At 56.5% G+C, this 16,786-nt stretch overlaps 2 protein-coding genes across 3 annotated transcripts in view; one reads left to right on the top strand and one right to left on the bottom strand.

Moving 5' to 3' along the window:
- The window catches only part of KATNIP (katanin interacting protein), a 229,622-nt gene extending 225,221 nt beyond the window's left edge, over positions 1 to 4,401 (top strand). Inside the window, exons 25-28 of the mRNA XM_070362218.1 lie at positions 927 to 1,028; positions 1,582 to 1,742; positions 1,882 to 1,970; positions 2,521 to 4,401. Of these exons, the coding sequence (XP_070218319.1) occupies positions 927 to 1,028; positions 1,582 to 1,742; positions 1,882 to 1,970; positions 2,521 to 2,579 (411 nt within the window). The 3' untranslated portion in view covers positions 2,580 to 4,401. The remainder of the gene's footprint in view (positions 1 to 926; positions 1,029 to 1,581; positions 1,743 to 1,881; positions 1,971 to 2,520) is intronic.
- Positions 4,402 to 14,552: 10,151 nt separating this feature from the next.
- Positions 14,553 to 16,786, bottom strand: part of GSG1L (GSG1 like) — a 255,354-nt gene continuing 253,120 nt past the window's right edge. For both annotated transcript variants that reach the window (XM_070362262.1, XM_070362263.1), the window contains one exon: positions 14,553 to 14,954. In XM_070362262.1, the coding sequence (XP_070218363.1) occupies positions 14,857 to 14,954 (98 nt within the window). In that variant the 3' untranslated portion in view covers positions 14,553 to 14,856. The remainder of the gene's footprint in view (positions 14,955 to 16,786) is intronic.

The following is a 16,786-nucleotide window of genomic DNA, read 5'->3' as shown; positions in this document are numbered from 1 at the left end:
ACCTTGACCAGCAGGCATTTGCCATTCTTTCACACGAAGACTTTCGGGTGTGGGGCAGTCTCCCCGTTTGTCCTCTCTCAGCTGGACTCAAGTATTTGTATCCATTGAGTCCCATGGGCACTCACTTGGAGGCCCCTCATCTAAATTGTTTCCATGGTACAAGCAGAGAAGGCTGACTTTTCCTGTACCCTCCTATGTCCTCTTGGGGCTGAAACCCTGGGCCTGGGTCAAAGCTAAGCCTGCAGCCTGTGGCCAACAGTGAATTCTGTTTGCTTTATCCTATCTTGCAAGGGCTCCCGCACTAATATTTGAGAGTCTATGTTGGGGGTGGGGAGCTGGTGGGGGGCTCTTGGGTCCCACTTTACTAGCTGATTTTTGCCATTGATTGGAACACCCCCACCCCGCCCCCACTACCCCACACCAGAGGTTCAAAGATCTCTGCTGAAATTAACCAGCACCGCCTTCCTGGGCAGTCAGCGATGCTTTTCATTTGTGATTCGGGGAAAGGACAAACAGGGGTCACGGCTGTGCTGATTGCTCCCCAAGGGTAGGGGGGGGTGTGCCTCTTGGCTCTGGAGTCGGGGGCCATCGCCCTTGGCCCCGGGAGCCCCAGACTGTGTTTCTGGGCCTGGCCTGGAGGAAAAGGAAGGGTGTCCCCGATTCTCCGCGGGCATTTAAATGAGAGCCACGCCAGGCCCAGAAAACAGGCCCTTCAACAGCTAGCTCAGCGGTTTGTTGCAAACGCAGCCACACGTGACCTGACTCAAGATGGGCTTCGGGGAGATGAGAGGCAGTGAGAACCCCACGCCCGGCAGCCCCAGAGAAGCCCAGCCGGCTGACACGGGCCCACGCCTGGCACCCCCCGGCCCAGCCCCTTGCCTCTGTTCCCAAACACGCCTGTTTGAATTAGTTCTTCACTCTGACAGGTGAACCGGGTTTATGTGATTTTCGACCTGCCCACTACGGTGTCAATGATCAAACTGTGGAATTACGCAAAAACACCACATCGAGGGGTGAAGGAGTTTGGCGTAAGTACTTATTAGCTGGGTTTTGGGAGATAATTATGCCCGTTGGTAATTAGGCCACCGGCAATTATCATTTGTCACACTTTGATTTACTTCTGTCGGCTGCAACCTTAGACACAAATGCTGGGTCCTCAGAGGCAGGGATCTATGCCATCCGTCCATGAATTCAAAGGCTTTCTCTGAGTGATTTGAGTCATCACCCCGAAAAAACAGAACGCTGCTTTTCTTTCATCTTTTCTCCTCGAATCACAGTGGTGTGGGGAGTTCTTCCTGCCAGGGGGCAACTCAGGAGAGTGGGGGGTCCTGGGGGTCAGAGACCCGAGTTTGCCTCTGAGCTGCCACGTGGGTTTAAGATTTGAGCCCTCGGAGCCTCAGTATCCTCATCGGCAACGTGGGGCTGGTCCAGGCGCCTTTCCTGGCCATCGTGAAGATCTGAAATCACAGCATGGGCTGAGTACGTAGTAGCCGAGCCCTTGGGCAGTGATGCCCTTCACGTGCGGTCACATGGGAAGGGGGAGGGCAGCACTGGGCCGCAGCCCCTCTTCTGCCTGTCCAGCTCCTGGTGGATGACTTACTCGTGTACAACGGGATCCTGGCCATGGTGGGCCACCTGGTCGGGGGCATCTTGCCCACGTGCGAGCCCACGGTGCCCTACCACACCATCCTCTTCACTGAGGACGCGGACATCTGTCACCAGGAGAAGCACACCGCCATCAGGTGCGCCCCCTCCCACACCGACCTGGCCCCACGACCTCCCCTCCTCTCCGATCTCCCCCCGCCAGCCCTAACGGTGGAGGATGGCAGGGACCTGCCGTCTGGAGCCGGAAGGCACCTTCTGGTTTTTCCCTCTCCGCAGCAATCAGGTAGAGGACCAGGATGTGCAGATGATGAATGAAAACCAAATCATTACCAACTCGAAGAGGAAGCAGAATGCAGTTGACCCAGGTCAGTTTCCTTCTCTGCTCAGAGCACCCCTCCCACCCCGCTTCCAGGGTCTGGTTGGAACAGAGAAGGAGCTGGCAGCATCAGACACTGTCTGTCATCCCTGCCAGCCCTCAGCCCCCTCTTCACCTAGGAGCCTGCCTGGGGGGCTGTGAAATGGGTGATGGGGTCAGAACCCTGGGAGTAACATGGTATGCTTCCCGGAAGCCAGGTCTTGCAGGTACAGAGAGGAGAGGGCCATTGAGGGCAGAAGCGCTATATAGAGAGGGTGGCCTTGGACCATGGGAAACCCAGAGAGGATGCGAAGGGTGAGGGCTTCCCGGAGAGGGGATCCTTGAACTTGATCCTAAAAGATACACAGGGCTGGGCAGGCAGAGGGAACAGTGTGGGCGAGCCTGCTCTGAGCTCGAGGCTGCTGGGGGCGGAGGCCAGGTCTCCAGGGGCCTTGAGTGCTGAGACCCCAGGCGGTGTGGGTTTCACCCCCAGGGCAGGGGGCAGCCCTTGGGGATGGAGGCTGGGTAACACTGCTTCCTCTTGTGCTCCCCCTCCACAGCCTTACGCCCCAAAACCTGCATCAGCGAGAAGGAGACAGCGAGACCGTGGTGGTGCTGACCGGCGAAGGAGCGGGCTGGTCCTCTCAGCCAGGACGGGGCTCCATCACCAGCCCCCACGCAGCATCTGCGTCCCTGGCCCTCAGGAATTCGTTCGGGCCGGCCCAGACCCCAGACCCCAGAGGGCGGAAGGGAGCTGCAATACAGAGGGGCCCAGTGGGAAGAAGGAACTCGAGGGGTGAACCGCCCTGGGAAACACAGGAGTTCAGGGGGAAGAAGGGGTGTGTGGTCTTCCACTGGCCCCTGCGGTCCTGGGGTCAGCACAGGGAGCCCAGGGACTCCTGGCTCCGTGACTTTCTGGTGAGATCCCGCAAAGCAGGCCCGTCATGGGATCCGTGGGATCTGCCTGACTCGAGGTAACACAGTGACGTGGCCTGGTGAGGCCTCCCAGCCAGCCGCCCCAGGGCCTGGGGCATGGCTGAGCCGGGTGGAGGAGACCAGGCCTCAGACACCAACACCAACGGGCGTGGGGCCCTGCCTTCCGAGGCCCCCACCCCCACTGCATCCCTGCCTCACCTGGGGGCTGGCAGAGCTGGCCGAGAGGGTGGGGTTCTCCCCTGGACCCCTCCTGGACTGCTACCATCCCTTCACTCGTCCCGGGGCCGGGGGGTCCCACCCAGGCCTGGTGGAGAAAGAGGGATCCCGTGAGGGTCCCTGGTCATGCTGTATCTCTGTCCTCTGGTTAAGCCCGAGAAGGGATCGGGAACTGTGGAACTGAGGCAGCTGAACCCACCTGCCGCCCTGAGTCAGCCCTGTACCCCCATCCGGCATGCAGGCCCTCCCTGCAGTGCTGCCAGGCCCAGACAGGACAGGCAGGCAGCGTCCTACCCCAGGGGGCCAGGAGGGCCCATCCAGATGCCCTCTAGATGCCAGGCCGGGAGACAGAAGACCAGTGCCACAGCCGCACCCTCAGCCCCAGAGGCCACGCCCCCTGCCACTTGAACTAGCCTGGGGGTGGGGGGCGCACTCCCTCTGTCTGATCCAGGCTTTTCTCCCTTTCCATCCGTTCTTGTCCCTCTACGTCCTGGGCCCCAGGTGGTGAGGTTCTTGTTGCCCAGGGGTCCCCACACCTTTGCCCTCTTCCAGCAGCTTCTGGGCAAGTTGGACATGTGCCTTGCCCCACGAGCCACGTGAAGCCCAGATCACATCTATTTTCATCTGTGTAACAAGCTCAGATCAGGGACCTCATTGGTTTCCCAGTGGTGGGTAATTTCTCGTTCCAAATATTAATCCATTGTTTTCCTGGCTCCCAGCCCGGCCCCACTGCCGCCGTACTGTACTCCAAGAAGGTTCCTATGCAACCAAAAGCCCCAGCAAATACTTTATGAGCTTTGCAGCTTCAGCCGAGCAGCTATGCAAATGCGTTTTTCATTAGGAGCATGGGGCCAGACGTGAAGATAAGGAATTGTTTCTCCCAGAGAAGATCCATAATTTTGGTAGCTTCCAAGCCCCCAGTTTCTAGGCTCACCTCACCCTCCCGGATGTGGCAAGCACCTCCACCTCTGGGCCTCCAGACTCCCAGGAGAATCGGGGGTGGTGCAGCAGAGAGGGGAGAGTTGATCGACTTTTAGTAACCCAAACCAGTACCTTGGCTTTAAAGGGAGCCCAGCCTTCTATTCCCGCCTGAGGCATTTGTAACAGGTCAGATATGTTTGGGAGATCACACAAGTACCACACTCACTTGCTCCCAGGATCTCAGTTGATATTTATAATAATTGTATGTACCATGCAAGTTAGGAGGGGAGGGAAAAAAAAAGCTGTACAGGCATTAACTCTAAAATAAATTTCTATTTTTTTCTCTTGCAAGATCAATAAAAGATGTTATTAAGAATATGGTCTGATGTGCTAGATTTGGGGTCAGACAAGAGGGAGACTGTGCTGCCTCCAAGAATGGACTGAGTTCACTGGAGGCCAACCACTCCCTCTTCCCACCTGCGAATGAGGTCGTGATCCTGGCCAGATAATAGAAGCCCATACGGTTTACCAGAGAAGGTGATGGCACCCCACTCCAGTACTCTTGCCTGGAAAATCCCATGGACGGAGGAGCCTGGCGGGCTGCAGGCCATGGGGTCGCTAAGAGTTGGACACGACTAAGTGACTTCACTTTCACTTTTCATGTTCATGCATTGGAGAAGGAAATGGCAACCCACTCCAGTGTTCTTGCCTGGAGAATCCCAGAGACGGGGGCGCCTGGTGGGCTGCCGTCTCTGGGGTCACACAGAGTCGGACACGACTGAAGCGACTTAGCCGCAGCAGCATATGGTTTACAGCGGCTGTTATTCCCAGGTGGCGCTAGTGGTAAAGAACACGCCTGCCAAAGCAGGAGACATAAGGAACTCAGGTTCGATCCCTGGGTCAGGAAGATCCCCTGGAGGAGGGCCTGGCAACCCACTCCAGTATTCTTGCCTGGCGAATCCCATGGACTGAGGAGCCTGGTGGTAGGGTCGCAGAGTCGGACACAACTGAAGTGACTTAGCACATATGCCTGGAACTGACTCGTTTCACCCGAGTTCAGCCTTGGAGGGTAGGTGTGATTACAATCCTCCTTTTACAGATACAGGAACTAAGGCACAGAGAGGCTGAGTAACTTGCCCGAGACACTCAGCTTGGGGAGCTATTAGTATACAAATCCTGAGATAACCACGGGAGAACTGGGGTGAAATTTCCTGGACCCTGGGGTTTCCCTTCAGCATGAGTGGATCCTGAAATCACAGCCCCCAAATTGATTGCTGGCTCCTCCCGCGGTTCCCCACCCCTGCTTCCTTTAGGGGTGAGTATCAGCGTCCGGATAAAGCAGCCTTCGAGGAGGAAGAAGGTTCAGTTGAAGGGGCTAGTGGTCTAGACTGCAGCTCAGTTGCCAGCAGTTGTATTGGGGGCTGGGTAAGGGGGCCCTCTGGAGACCCTCCCTCCATCTATTAAACTGGCCAGAGGGGAGAGGGCTTCTGTCCTGCCAGCATGTAGGGATAATGGCTGGGCCTCTACTGGGCCAACCCCGCCCCCGGCTCCCCTCTGAGTTCCTGTGAAGACAGAGGGGCCCTGCCCTGCCAGGGCCTGGTACTACCGGGGCTTGTGTCTCTGGGCCAGCCCGGGAGACTGTGAATGCAGGCCAGCCCTCCCTGCATTCCAGCCGTGGGCTGGGAGGCCGGCCGAGCATCCCAGCTTCTAAGCCTTTCCAACCACCAGCCAGAGCGCTGGGCCTGGGTCCCTATTGTTCAAGGGCCAGGCAAGCAACACCAGGGGGCAAAGCTGGCCTTGCAGGACCTGGTCAACAGAGCAGCCCAGGCACCTTCTGCGGCTCAGAGCCCAAGGTCCCGCCACACCAGGTCTTCAAGGGGTTTGAAAGAAGCCAGGAATCCAGGTGTTGTATTTATTTTTAATGTGAAATCTAACTTTTAAATGTTGGCTCTAACAAACATAGAGTGAGCCAAGTAAATCCAGTTACAGGTCCTATGTAGCTGACCCTCCACCACAGCTCCCATCCTAGCTCAGCATGAACATCGGCCCCCGCTTCCTTCCTGGCTCCCTGGAGCCTGCAGTCCCTGACCTGAAAGTCAAACTATTAGTCACTCAGTCGGGTCCCACTGTTTTCAACCCCATGGACTGTATAGCCCGCCAGGCTCCTCTGTCCATGGGATTCTCCAGGCAAGAAAATTGGAGTGGGTTCCCCTCCCTTCTCCAGGGCATCTTCCCAACCGAGGGATTGAACCTGGGTCTCCTGCATTGCAGGCAAATTCTTTACCATCTGAGCCAGCAGGGAGGCCCGCAGTCCCTGATGCAAGGTTCCATGAATGCCCAGGGCTGGTTCACCCCAGTCCTCCTCACCTTTCCAGGGAGGTAAAGAGAGGGAGGAGACTATTCCTGGCCCCGCCCCTCTTGCCCAGGGGGTCAGTGGAGTGACCTCAGCGGACTGAAGCTGCAGTTTCCACCCCCAGGCTTTCTGGGGAGCAGAGGCCTTCCTCTCCCTCCACATCCCGCTTCTCTGCCCATTCCCTGGGTCCCACCCCCACCCTGTAATCTACAGGGCTGTAAATCAGCCCCGAGCTGCAGCTGTCAGGGGCACGGGGGCTGGTTGGCACCCAGGCATGGCTGCAGGGAATGAATCTTGGCCACAGCTGACAAGAGGGTTAAGGAAGAGCAGGCAGAGTCTCCCAGGGGAGCCTCCCCTCAGGCCCCATCCCCTGGGGACCTGCCTTCTCTGACCCACAGAGGGAAGGACCTGCTTCTGTCTGTCTGTTTCTTTGGCTCCAGCACTGACACCACAACCTCAGAGGGCCCCCCAGAGCCTGCCAAGGCCGTTTCTGTAGCCAGACCAGTGGCCGCTGCCCCCACACTCGGGCTTGTTTGCTGAGATGTCCTGAGTCCCTCCCCAGACCTCACCTCCCACCCCCGCCTGAAGCAGCGTGGTCCCTTCCTGAGGCCCCAGCACCTCCCCTTCCCCATCACTCAGCCTCACCCTCAGCCTCCTCGGGATTGGCTAGCTGCACTGGTCTGCCAGTTTCTTGCTTCTCTAAAAAAACTGGAAGCTGTGGCAGCTCTGGTCCCATGTTACCAGATGGTCCCAAAAGCCAGAGCTGGCCCTGAGCCCGGGCAGCGGCTCCCCAGTCACCACACTCGCCACCCGCCCCTGTCGTCTCGCGCTCGGCCTGCTGCCCTCCCCGCATCGCTTCACGCTTCACAGCCCTACAGGCATCCGAATTCACACCTGGAGACAGAGGCAGGTCATTTACATGGAGGAGCAGGAGGGGACGGGGTGACAGTGATGGGGCCTCACCCTCCTGCGCACGCAGAGGCTCTCGTGTGGCTCAACGACTCAAGCTTCTGGTGTCCAGTCAGGGAACAGGCCCAGGACAGGTGCCGGGGGGAGGTACGGGGGCCTCTGCCAAACGGGCTGTGTGTCCCTGGGTGCTTGGGGCTGGTGGTCAGGCATGTCCCTGGACCTCTACATGGCAGTCATGACACCACTTCCCGGCTCCCAGCCTCTGGGAAGCTGTTCCACTCACACACACTCCTAACACAGGGGCAGGCTTTAGCTGTCATCTTCTGTGATAATAACAACCAAAGTCGTAACTGTCAGTACAGGGACTTCCCTGGTTGCCCAGTGGCTAAGACTGTGCTTTCAATGCAGAGGGCCTGGGTTCGATCCCCGGTCAGGAACTAGATCCCACATGCCGCACCTAAGAGCCCACACTTTGCAACTAAAGATCCAGAATGCAGTGACTAAGACCCAGTGAAGCCAAATAAATGTCAGTCAGTACATACTAAGCTCTCACCTGACCTGGATGCTCTATGGGTTCGTCACTGAAGCTGCGTATCACGGTTAGACGCTGAGACCTCATGCTGCAGGTACCCATTTCTCAGCGAGTTGGTGATGGAGAGCAACCTGGGGCTGCCTGGCCAGGGTTCAAGTCCAGACCCCACTACCTCGTAGCTGTGAGCAACCTTACGCCCATGCCTCCTCGGCTTCTTACCCAGGCCTCAGGATGCTACACCTGCTCCTCAGAGTCACTCTGGGCATCCTTAGGAGCATCTCCTGGGAGGCAGGGCACACTGGCTGAGTTCCACAATGGCCCTCATCTTCTTCTTGTTCAGTCGCCCAGTCGTGTCTGACTCTTTGTGACCCCATGGATGGCAGCATGCCAGGCCTCCCTATTCCTCACCATCTCTCAGAGTTTGCCCAAGTTCTTGTTCATTGCATCAGTGATGCTGTCTAGCCATCTCATTCTCTGACGCCTTCTTCTTTGGCCCTCAATCTTTCCCAGCATCAGGGACTTTTCCAATGAGCCATCTGTTTGCATCAGATAACCAAAATACTGGAGCTTCAGCTTCAGCATCAGTCCTTCCAGTGAATATTCAGGGTTGATCTCCCTTAAGATTGACTGGCTTGATCTCTTTGCTGTCCAAGGGACTCTCAAGAGTCTTCTCAGCACCACAGTGTGAAGGCATCAATTCTTCAGCACCCTGCCTTCTTTACAGTCCAGCTCTCACAACCATACGTGACCACTGGAAAGACCATAGCCTTGACTGTACAGACCTTTGTCGGCAGAGTGATGTCTCTGCTTTTCGACATGGGAGGAGGGAATGGCAAACCACCCCAGTGTACTTGCCATGAGAACCTCATGAATCTTCATCTTACAGGTGTACAAACTGAGGCTTTCACAGCAAGAGTGGCCTGGGGGCTGAGATGGGAGGCTGCTCAAAAGGGCAGCATGGCCCTCCTGATTTTCCTGGATTCCTCCCAGCCTGGGCTGGTTGGTCCACGAAGGGCGCCGGCCTTAGAGAATGAGTGCTGTCTCCCCTCCCATGCCAGCTCTTGACCTGTGGAGCCCCTCTCTTGCCTCCTCTCCCTAACCCACCCTGCGTGCACCCCTCCACCTGACAGCCACCCACCCACCCTGGAAGTTCCAGGGGAGGGAAGGTCAGGAGTGTATGTAGAAGGGGGCTTGGTGCCCTGACGCACCATCTTGGCCTCCTGGCATGGAACTCGTCCCGAGCAAAGGCCCCTTACTGCTCCCCCAGAGCCCCAGGCCCCCTCCCTCCCCCACGTCCTGGCCAGTCCTGGCCTCTGCCCGCTGCCCACTCCCTTGCCAGGCCTCTGGCCATTCCCCAGCCTCCGGCCTCCCTGCAGGCCGAGGCTCAGACAGCATCCGTCCAAGATGAATTATGGCCCAAGAAGCAATTACCAGGGTATGGTGGGCCGGGCCGCGTGGGCACGGGGCAGAGGTCTCGCGTTGTGATTTCCTGTCTGTCTACGCAATAAATCTCCACGTGGAAGAGATTGGTTTTTCCTCATGACTGATGGTCGTTGTCTTCAGTCCCACGGCGGGGCTGTCCTCCGTGGGGCGGTGTAACGTGCTCATCGCCCACAGCCCCCGGGTGAGAGGCGAGGGGGCAAGACTCCAGGCCCCCCAGGCTGTGTGCTCCAGGGCTCCATCTCTCCTGACTTGGGGACAGGGGCTTTTCTAAGTCATCCACTTGGAGAACAGTCTTTCCTGGTTTTCACCAAGGCCCCGCGTGGCCTACAGCATCCCTGCCTGCATAGCATCGAAGCCCAGGAGGGAGGCTCAGAGAAAGGCTGGTCCAGGCCCGGCGCTCCCTACCCCCTCACTCCCTCCCCACCTCCCAGCAGGACCCACAGCAGCCCCTCTCTGGTCACCTTGCCTCAGCCCTTCACCCCATCTCCCAGACCCGGAAGCACTTCCCAAAATGAAAAGCCGGTGTGTCCACCTCTTAACACCCTCCTGTCAGCGGTTCTCTGCAGCCTTCGGGTGAAGGTCAAACTTCCCGTCACCATGAGGCCCCACACCAGCTGACCCCAGATGCACACTCAGCAGCAACCCTCATGCCCTCACCTGGGGCTCCAGGCACCGTGTCCTGCCCCAGGGCTGCACCCAGGCACATGGCATTCTGTCAGCCCCAGGGCCTTTACACATGCTCTGACTTCTGCCCACACCATCTCACCGCCTCCTTCCTCATCCCTCAGAGCCTGCTGCCACGGCCCTTCCTCTGAGAGGCCCACCCTCACCCCTGCAGTTTAAATCCAGACTTTCTGTGGTTCGCCTACACAGCACTTCTCACAATCTGAACTGAAAACTTTTGCTGTTGGAATTATTGGAGTCATCTCTGTTTCCTCCCTGGAATACTCCCTCCACGAGGATGGAATCGGTGCCTTTCTGACTCACCGTGGCAGCTCCAGTGCACACTCAGCGCCTGCCACACGGAAGCCCCTTGGCAAATAGTTCTCGATGAATGAAGACCCACACAGGTCAGCAATAGCCTCGGGATTTTAACTAACTCCTCAGCCCTGGGTGCTTTCCTCTGTCCCCACTTCCTCCCAAGGAGGGGTCCGCACCCTGGTGGCAGCAGCTTCCCCCAGGGATGAGCTTCCCAGCACACTGCGCCCTCAGGCCCAGCTGCCGGCGGATGAATGGCCGTGAATCAAGTTGACATTACCATTACCCGAGGGAGTGTGTGGCTGGATGGGTGGGCTTTGGTGGAGGCTGCAGGGAAGACGGCTCGTCACAGCCACCAGCCCAAAAGGGCAGTCGGCCCAGGGACCTCCAGCGGCCTGGACCTGCCAGTTAGCCCCCAGGCAGGGGAAGGACCAGGGCCCTGAGGCACCTGAGGAGAAAGGGGGTGAAGAGTTGGACGCTACTGAGAGACTGAACCTAGCACAGGCTGGCTTCCCAGGCGGCCTAGTGGTAACCTGCCCGCCAACACAGGAGACAATGAGACGCAGGTTTGATCCCACGGTCAGGAAGATACCGTGGAAGACGACCTAGCAACCCACTTCAGTATCCTTGCCTGGGGAATTCCATGAACAGAGGACCCTGGTGGGCCACAATCCATAGAGTCGCAGAGTCGGACACGACTGAAGCGAATTAGCACGCGCGCACACACACACACACACCTGAGCAAACACGACAGAGCCCCATTCAGGGTGGTGGGCACGTGCAGACCGAGGTCCAGGGCTGGTGTGTATCCAGCACCAGCTAGTGCACACAGGAGTGTGTGCTCAGCATCAGCGGGCGCACAGAGACGTGGGTGGGTTAGCACGTGTGCACGAACAATTGCTCACTCAAGTTTGTACAATGTTGAGGTGGGTGTGTCCACACAAGCCCAGGTGTGTGGCTACAGGGAGGCTGGGAGCAGGTGTCCAGGGCAGAACAGGCTGTGTAAGAGCTACTCTGGGCTGTGGGTCAAGCCAGCCTATGGGGGTCAAGGTCAGCATCCAAGGCCAACAGCCATTCTATCTGTGGAGAGGGATGGTCTGCTTGGTGCAGGGGATGGGCAGGAAAAGTTGTGCAGGAGTGGGAGGAGGGGGCTTTGCCTCCCCATCCAGGCCTCTGTGTGCTCACCCAGGACCCCTGCTGTCAAACCAGGTGGTCCTCCCCGCTCCCAGGTGCAGGCAGACAGTGTGGCATGAAGACAGCCCTCCCAGTAACTCCCAGTAGGGACCCCTTGGGATCGCTCACCTGGCCTGCCTGGAAGTGCTTCCTTTTGTCTAACCTGCAGCCTTCTTGCTGCAGCCTCCATGGGACTGAATGGCAGTTACTTCTCTCCCCCTGCCCAGCAGGCACCCAAAAGGACTTGAAGCCTGAGTGAGTGGTCCCGTGAGCCTCCTCTGTCCTCCCCATCCCTCTCTGGGCTGAGCAGAGGGTAAGAATGGCCCTTGCTTGAGGCGTCCGCATTCCATCATCACATACCACTTGCACGATTATTTATTTAATATTTTTCTTTAAGCCAACTTTTTTGCCTTTTAACTTAAATGCCTATTTTGGCTTCATCCTAAGCAATAACGTCTGTGAAATCACAGCACTCGCGTGCCCGTTATACATTTTTTTCCTAATACACAATTTACATAAACACAACTATTAAAATAGATAAAAACTTTGCCCATGTTTCAACAAAAAATCATCTCCCGGACCTCTGTGATCCACTTGGCAACTTCAAAAGGATCCTAGAAGAGAATAAAGAGCTCCAAGGTACCCAGGGCCAGATTCCCATTGGACACGCCCCTGCCCAGTCTGAAGCTGGAGCTGCTGCAGCGGTTTCTTCTTGCCCAGCTGACCTCCTCACCATGATATTCAAAGCCTTTTTCTTTGAGTCGCAGTCTCTCTCCCAGACCCAGCTCCTGCCCCACACAGTAGATCCACAATAGTTACTAGATGAATGAATCACTGACTTGATTAACAAATGCATGAATGAATGGGTGAATAAACACACATCTCCACCTGGGTGTCTCCCAGGCACTTGAGACTCAAGACATCTGAACCTGCCCCCACCTCCCCCCAGCCCCTAACCTGAGTGTCATTGCTGACTTTCCCCTCCCACCCTCCCACCCTCCCACATCAGCTCATTTTCCCTCCTGCCTGCCTCCTGAATCTGCCCTCACCGTGCTGTCCCAGGAACTCCACTCTGAACCAGTTCACCCTTTCCCCTCCTTTCACATGTGGTGAGGACAAGGACAGGGGCCATCCCCACCACATCTATTCTCTGCCCAGAGCTGCACAGACCTTCCTGGGATGCTCAGCTGAGCACTCCCTGCTTTGCCTGAAAGCATCTCCCGTGGATCCTTCCTAAAGAGGCTTCAGTCCCTCCGGCTCCACTAACATCTGCGGCCTGATTTCTCATCCGCTGCCCTTCTTTCTCTCTACATATCTGCCATCTAGACTATCCCAAAGTTCCTATGATGTTCCCAACTTTCTTTCCCTCTACACTCTTGCCTGCCTGACATCTAGACGACGTCATATCTCAGCTTAAATGTCATTTTCCCAAAGGAGCCTCCCACGAGCCCCACTCCCTCCTACAAGCAGGTGCTGCCTATGGGCTTCTGCAGCACACACACTCCCACCCCCGCCAACTTCCTCTCATTGAGAAAACAGCAAAGACCGACAGAGCGTTTATGTGCCAGGCTCTGTTCTAAAGGCACGTATATTAGCTCCTTTAACCCTCAGAAGAACTTTAAGAAGTATGTGTACTGATAATCCCCACGTGCCCACAGGGGTGAGGCACAGAGAGGTCAGGTAACGTGCCCCCGATCTCAAGTAGAGGAGCTGGAATCGGCACCCAGGCTGCCTGGTCCCAGAGCACTCCACACACTGTTCTGTCTTCACCTGTCTAATTTGTGTCCTGCCCATCTGTGAGCTCTCTGAGGACAGACACTGTCTCTGAATTAGCATCCTATCTCAAGTGCCTGCCACAGTGTTTGGCACACAGTAGGAACACAAGGAATTGTATCATTGAGTAGATGGATACACAGATGGATGGCTGAATAATGAGGGCAGGTGATACGTGAAAGGATGGATGGATGGATGTCTGGTAAAAGGAAGAATGACCACTGATGGGTGGATAATGGACGGACAAATGGATAGATGGATGGTTATGGATGGATGATGAATGGATTGATGGATAGATGGGTGGATGAATGGATGGACAAATGGATAGATGGATGAATGAATGGATGCGGGGATGGGTTATGGATGGATGGATGGATAGATGGGAGGATGAATGGACAGACAAATGGATAGATGGACGGATGAATGGATGGGGATGGGTGATGGGTGGATGAATGGATGGACAAATGGATAGATGGATGGATGAATGGATGTGGGGATGGGTTATGGATGGATGGATGGATGATGAATGGATGGAAGGATAGATGGGTGGATGATGGATGGATGGATGGATGGATGGATCGATGAATGATTGGTTGGATGATGTGTTTATAGAAGAATGAAGAACAACATTCTCTCCTTGAGGGAAATTTCTAGAAATCCTTTGGGAAGGGACAAGGCCTCTTGGAGTCAGGAGTCCTAATTCAAACCCTTAACCCTGCTTTTGCTAGCTCTGTGATCTTGGGCAAGATGCTTCATCTCTGTGACCCTAAGTTCCCTCATCTTCATAATAGGAATCTGTTTCTTCAGGCATCTAAGCCCTAAGGTTTGATATAAATGTGACTCTAGACACAGGGTAAAGGGTCCCCATGGGGGTCAGGGTGGCTGAGGGCCTGGGTTTGAGGGCCTATCTATGGCCCTCTCCAGTGTCCTGCCTGCCTGGCACCCACCTCCCCACCCTCTGGAATCCAAGAGAGCCTGCCAGCCTGGCTCTATTCTGACCCCACCCCCCGACCCAGTCTCAGCTACAGGACCACCCCCCTTTCCTCCCACCCACCCACACTTCAGCATCTAACCCTGACCAGCACACTCAGGGCTGTCTTATCTTCAGGCTCCTTAGAGACCTGATAGGGTGGGGCCACGAAGGGGCAGCCACAGCCCAGAGAGCAACTGGCCTCCACACGCAGCAAGAAAACAGATCCAACAAGCATTTATTGAGTCCCTGCTGTGTGCCTGCAGTGGGACCCTCCCCCGCTGCGGGGCCAAGGCCACAGCCCCTCTTTCAAGAAACCCCACTCATTCCCTGTCCCCAACAGGGGACCTCCGAGACTTCCTGGCTGGCTTGTGGGTCCCAGCCCTTTAGCGGCCAAGGTCCGTGTCCTTCTCAGCATCCCAGCCGCACCCAGCAGGGTTCTGCACGTGACGGAGGCAGGAGTCAGGAGTGGCTGTCCCCAAGTCATACTGTGCAGCCCTTCAGACGCCCTGGCCCCAATTCCAGGACGCTGAGACCCAGGCAGCCGTGGGCAGGGCAGCCCACGTGTCTCCCACGCAGGCTGGCTGAGTTCACAGCACGCAGGCCAGGTTCCAAAGGCGCCAGACCAGTGATCCTGCGGCAGGGGGCTGGTGCTGATGATGGCCCGAGGTCTGGAACCAGGCTGTTCACGGTCACACCCAGTGCCCCAGGACCCAGCACTGGCGGTTCAGCTCTGCTGCCTCGTGTGCAGAGCTCCGGGGCCAGGAATCTCCCATGTGTGGCTGGTGTCCTGCCAAGGGGACAGGGTGGTCAGTGCTGACAGCTGCCTTCCTCCACCCATGTGCCACCGCCCCCTCCCACTCCCCATCCACCCATTTGTCCACCCACACGCAACTCTCCACCCACTCACTGTTCCATTCAGCACCTCACCATCCACTTACCCAACTCTCCGTCTCTGCCACACCCCATCAGCCACTCTCTGCCCACCCATCCACCAACACCTAGACATCCGCCTGCCAACACCCGCTGCCATCCACTCACCAACCCACCAAAATACCCACCATTCCGCTCACACACTATCCCCACCATGACTCCCCAAGCCTTAAAACCCAGTCAAGCATCTCCCACCTGTCAACACATCACACACCCGCCAACATCCCATCCATCCTCGCAGCAGCCCAGAACACTCCCACCAGCCCTGCTCTCCACACACACATCTACCCATCACCCAAAACACCCACCCATCCACCCGCCCGGCCACTTTTCACCTCACCCACCTACTTGTCTGCTTCCCAACCTACCAACACATCCACACCCACACGTCAAGTCTCCAGCCCTTAACTCACAGACATTCTCATCCAACTATTGCCCACTGCCCAACCACCAACCCTGCACACGCACCTGCCCTCACTTCATCCACCCCACTCAAGCCATCCACCCACCTTCTTTCCACCCTTCACCCACCCAAAGGCTTCCCCTGTCTCCCACCACCCCTCAACCCCATCAGGCTTCCCTGGGGTCCACTGCGTGCTCCCAATATGCTCAAGGCGCTATGGGAGGGTTAGAAGGAGAATTGTGTAGATGACTCCAGAGCCGCGACCTTACTTGACCCTTACTTGATGCTTACTTGAGCGAGCGAGTATGTGGACATCTGAAAGCCAGCCCTGAGCTGCTCCCTGGGCCAAGGCAGGGGGCAGCCTCTATGACCACAGCCTCTGCTCCGCCTGGGCAAGCAGAGGGGCTGGGAGGCTCATCTGATCCAACGTGCACGCTCACTCTTCTGTTTTTCTTGATTCTCGGAAGCTCGCTCCCCTGCCTTCACCCAAGCACCACCTTCATGTCTTCCTATCTCACTAGACCATTCCCATCTCCAAGTTGGGACCTGCTTCAAATGTCCTTGTACCTACTATCAAACTGAACCCTCAAAGCCCAGCTCAAATCTCTCCTCCTATAGGAAGCCCTCCAGACATCTGCTCTCTGGCCTCAGGGGTCTCCTTCTCTTAAGAGCACCCACCCTGAATGGTGCTCCACCAGCCTTTTCACTATGAGACCATTAACCCAGGAGAGAGATGGCTCAACCCCTGGAGAACATTCCATGGTGACTCCTTGGAGCCAGAAAGATGAGAACAAAGAGGAACGTGGGGAGGAGAGACTGCCTGGAATGGGGAGTGGGATGGGTGTGAAGGGCGAGGAAGCAAACTAGCTGCAAAGGAGCACTTAGAGTCCACACACCATGCTAGGTTGTCCCGAAAAGCCTGAACCCATTTTACAGATGAGGAAACTGAGGCTCAGCCAGCATAAGCAGCTGCCTTAGGATTCACAGCTACACTGCTGCTGGGTTGAATTAATTTCTTCTTGATTCCAAACTTCAGCATTTTTTTTTTAATGTGTTCTGCTCAGATAACTTCTCATCCTTTAGGGTCAGACATCCCTCAGAGCAAGCCCCTTGAGGTGGAAATTCCTGCTGAAGCCAAGAATTCTTGCTTGCATACCTCCAAGGGCGGGCAGCTCATTATTCTTTCTCCATGCCCAAAGCAGCTCTGACTATTGGGAGATTCTTCCTCATAACAAAGGCAGGAAGGGAACAGGCAAAGATGAGGAAGATTGTGCCAATGCTGGGGA

Source organism: Bos mutus, chromosome 25 (genome assembly GCF_027580195.1).
Source record: "Bos mutus isolate GX-2022 chromosome 25, NWIPB_WYAK_1.1, whole genome shotgun sequence".
Lineage (NCBI taxonomy): Eukaryota > Metazoa > Chordata > Mammalia > Artiodactyla > Bovidae > Bos > Bos mutus.
This window is presented reverse-complemented; position numbering and strand designations above follow the sequence as displayed.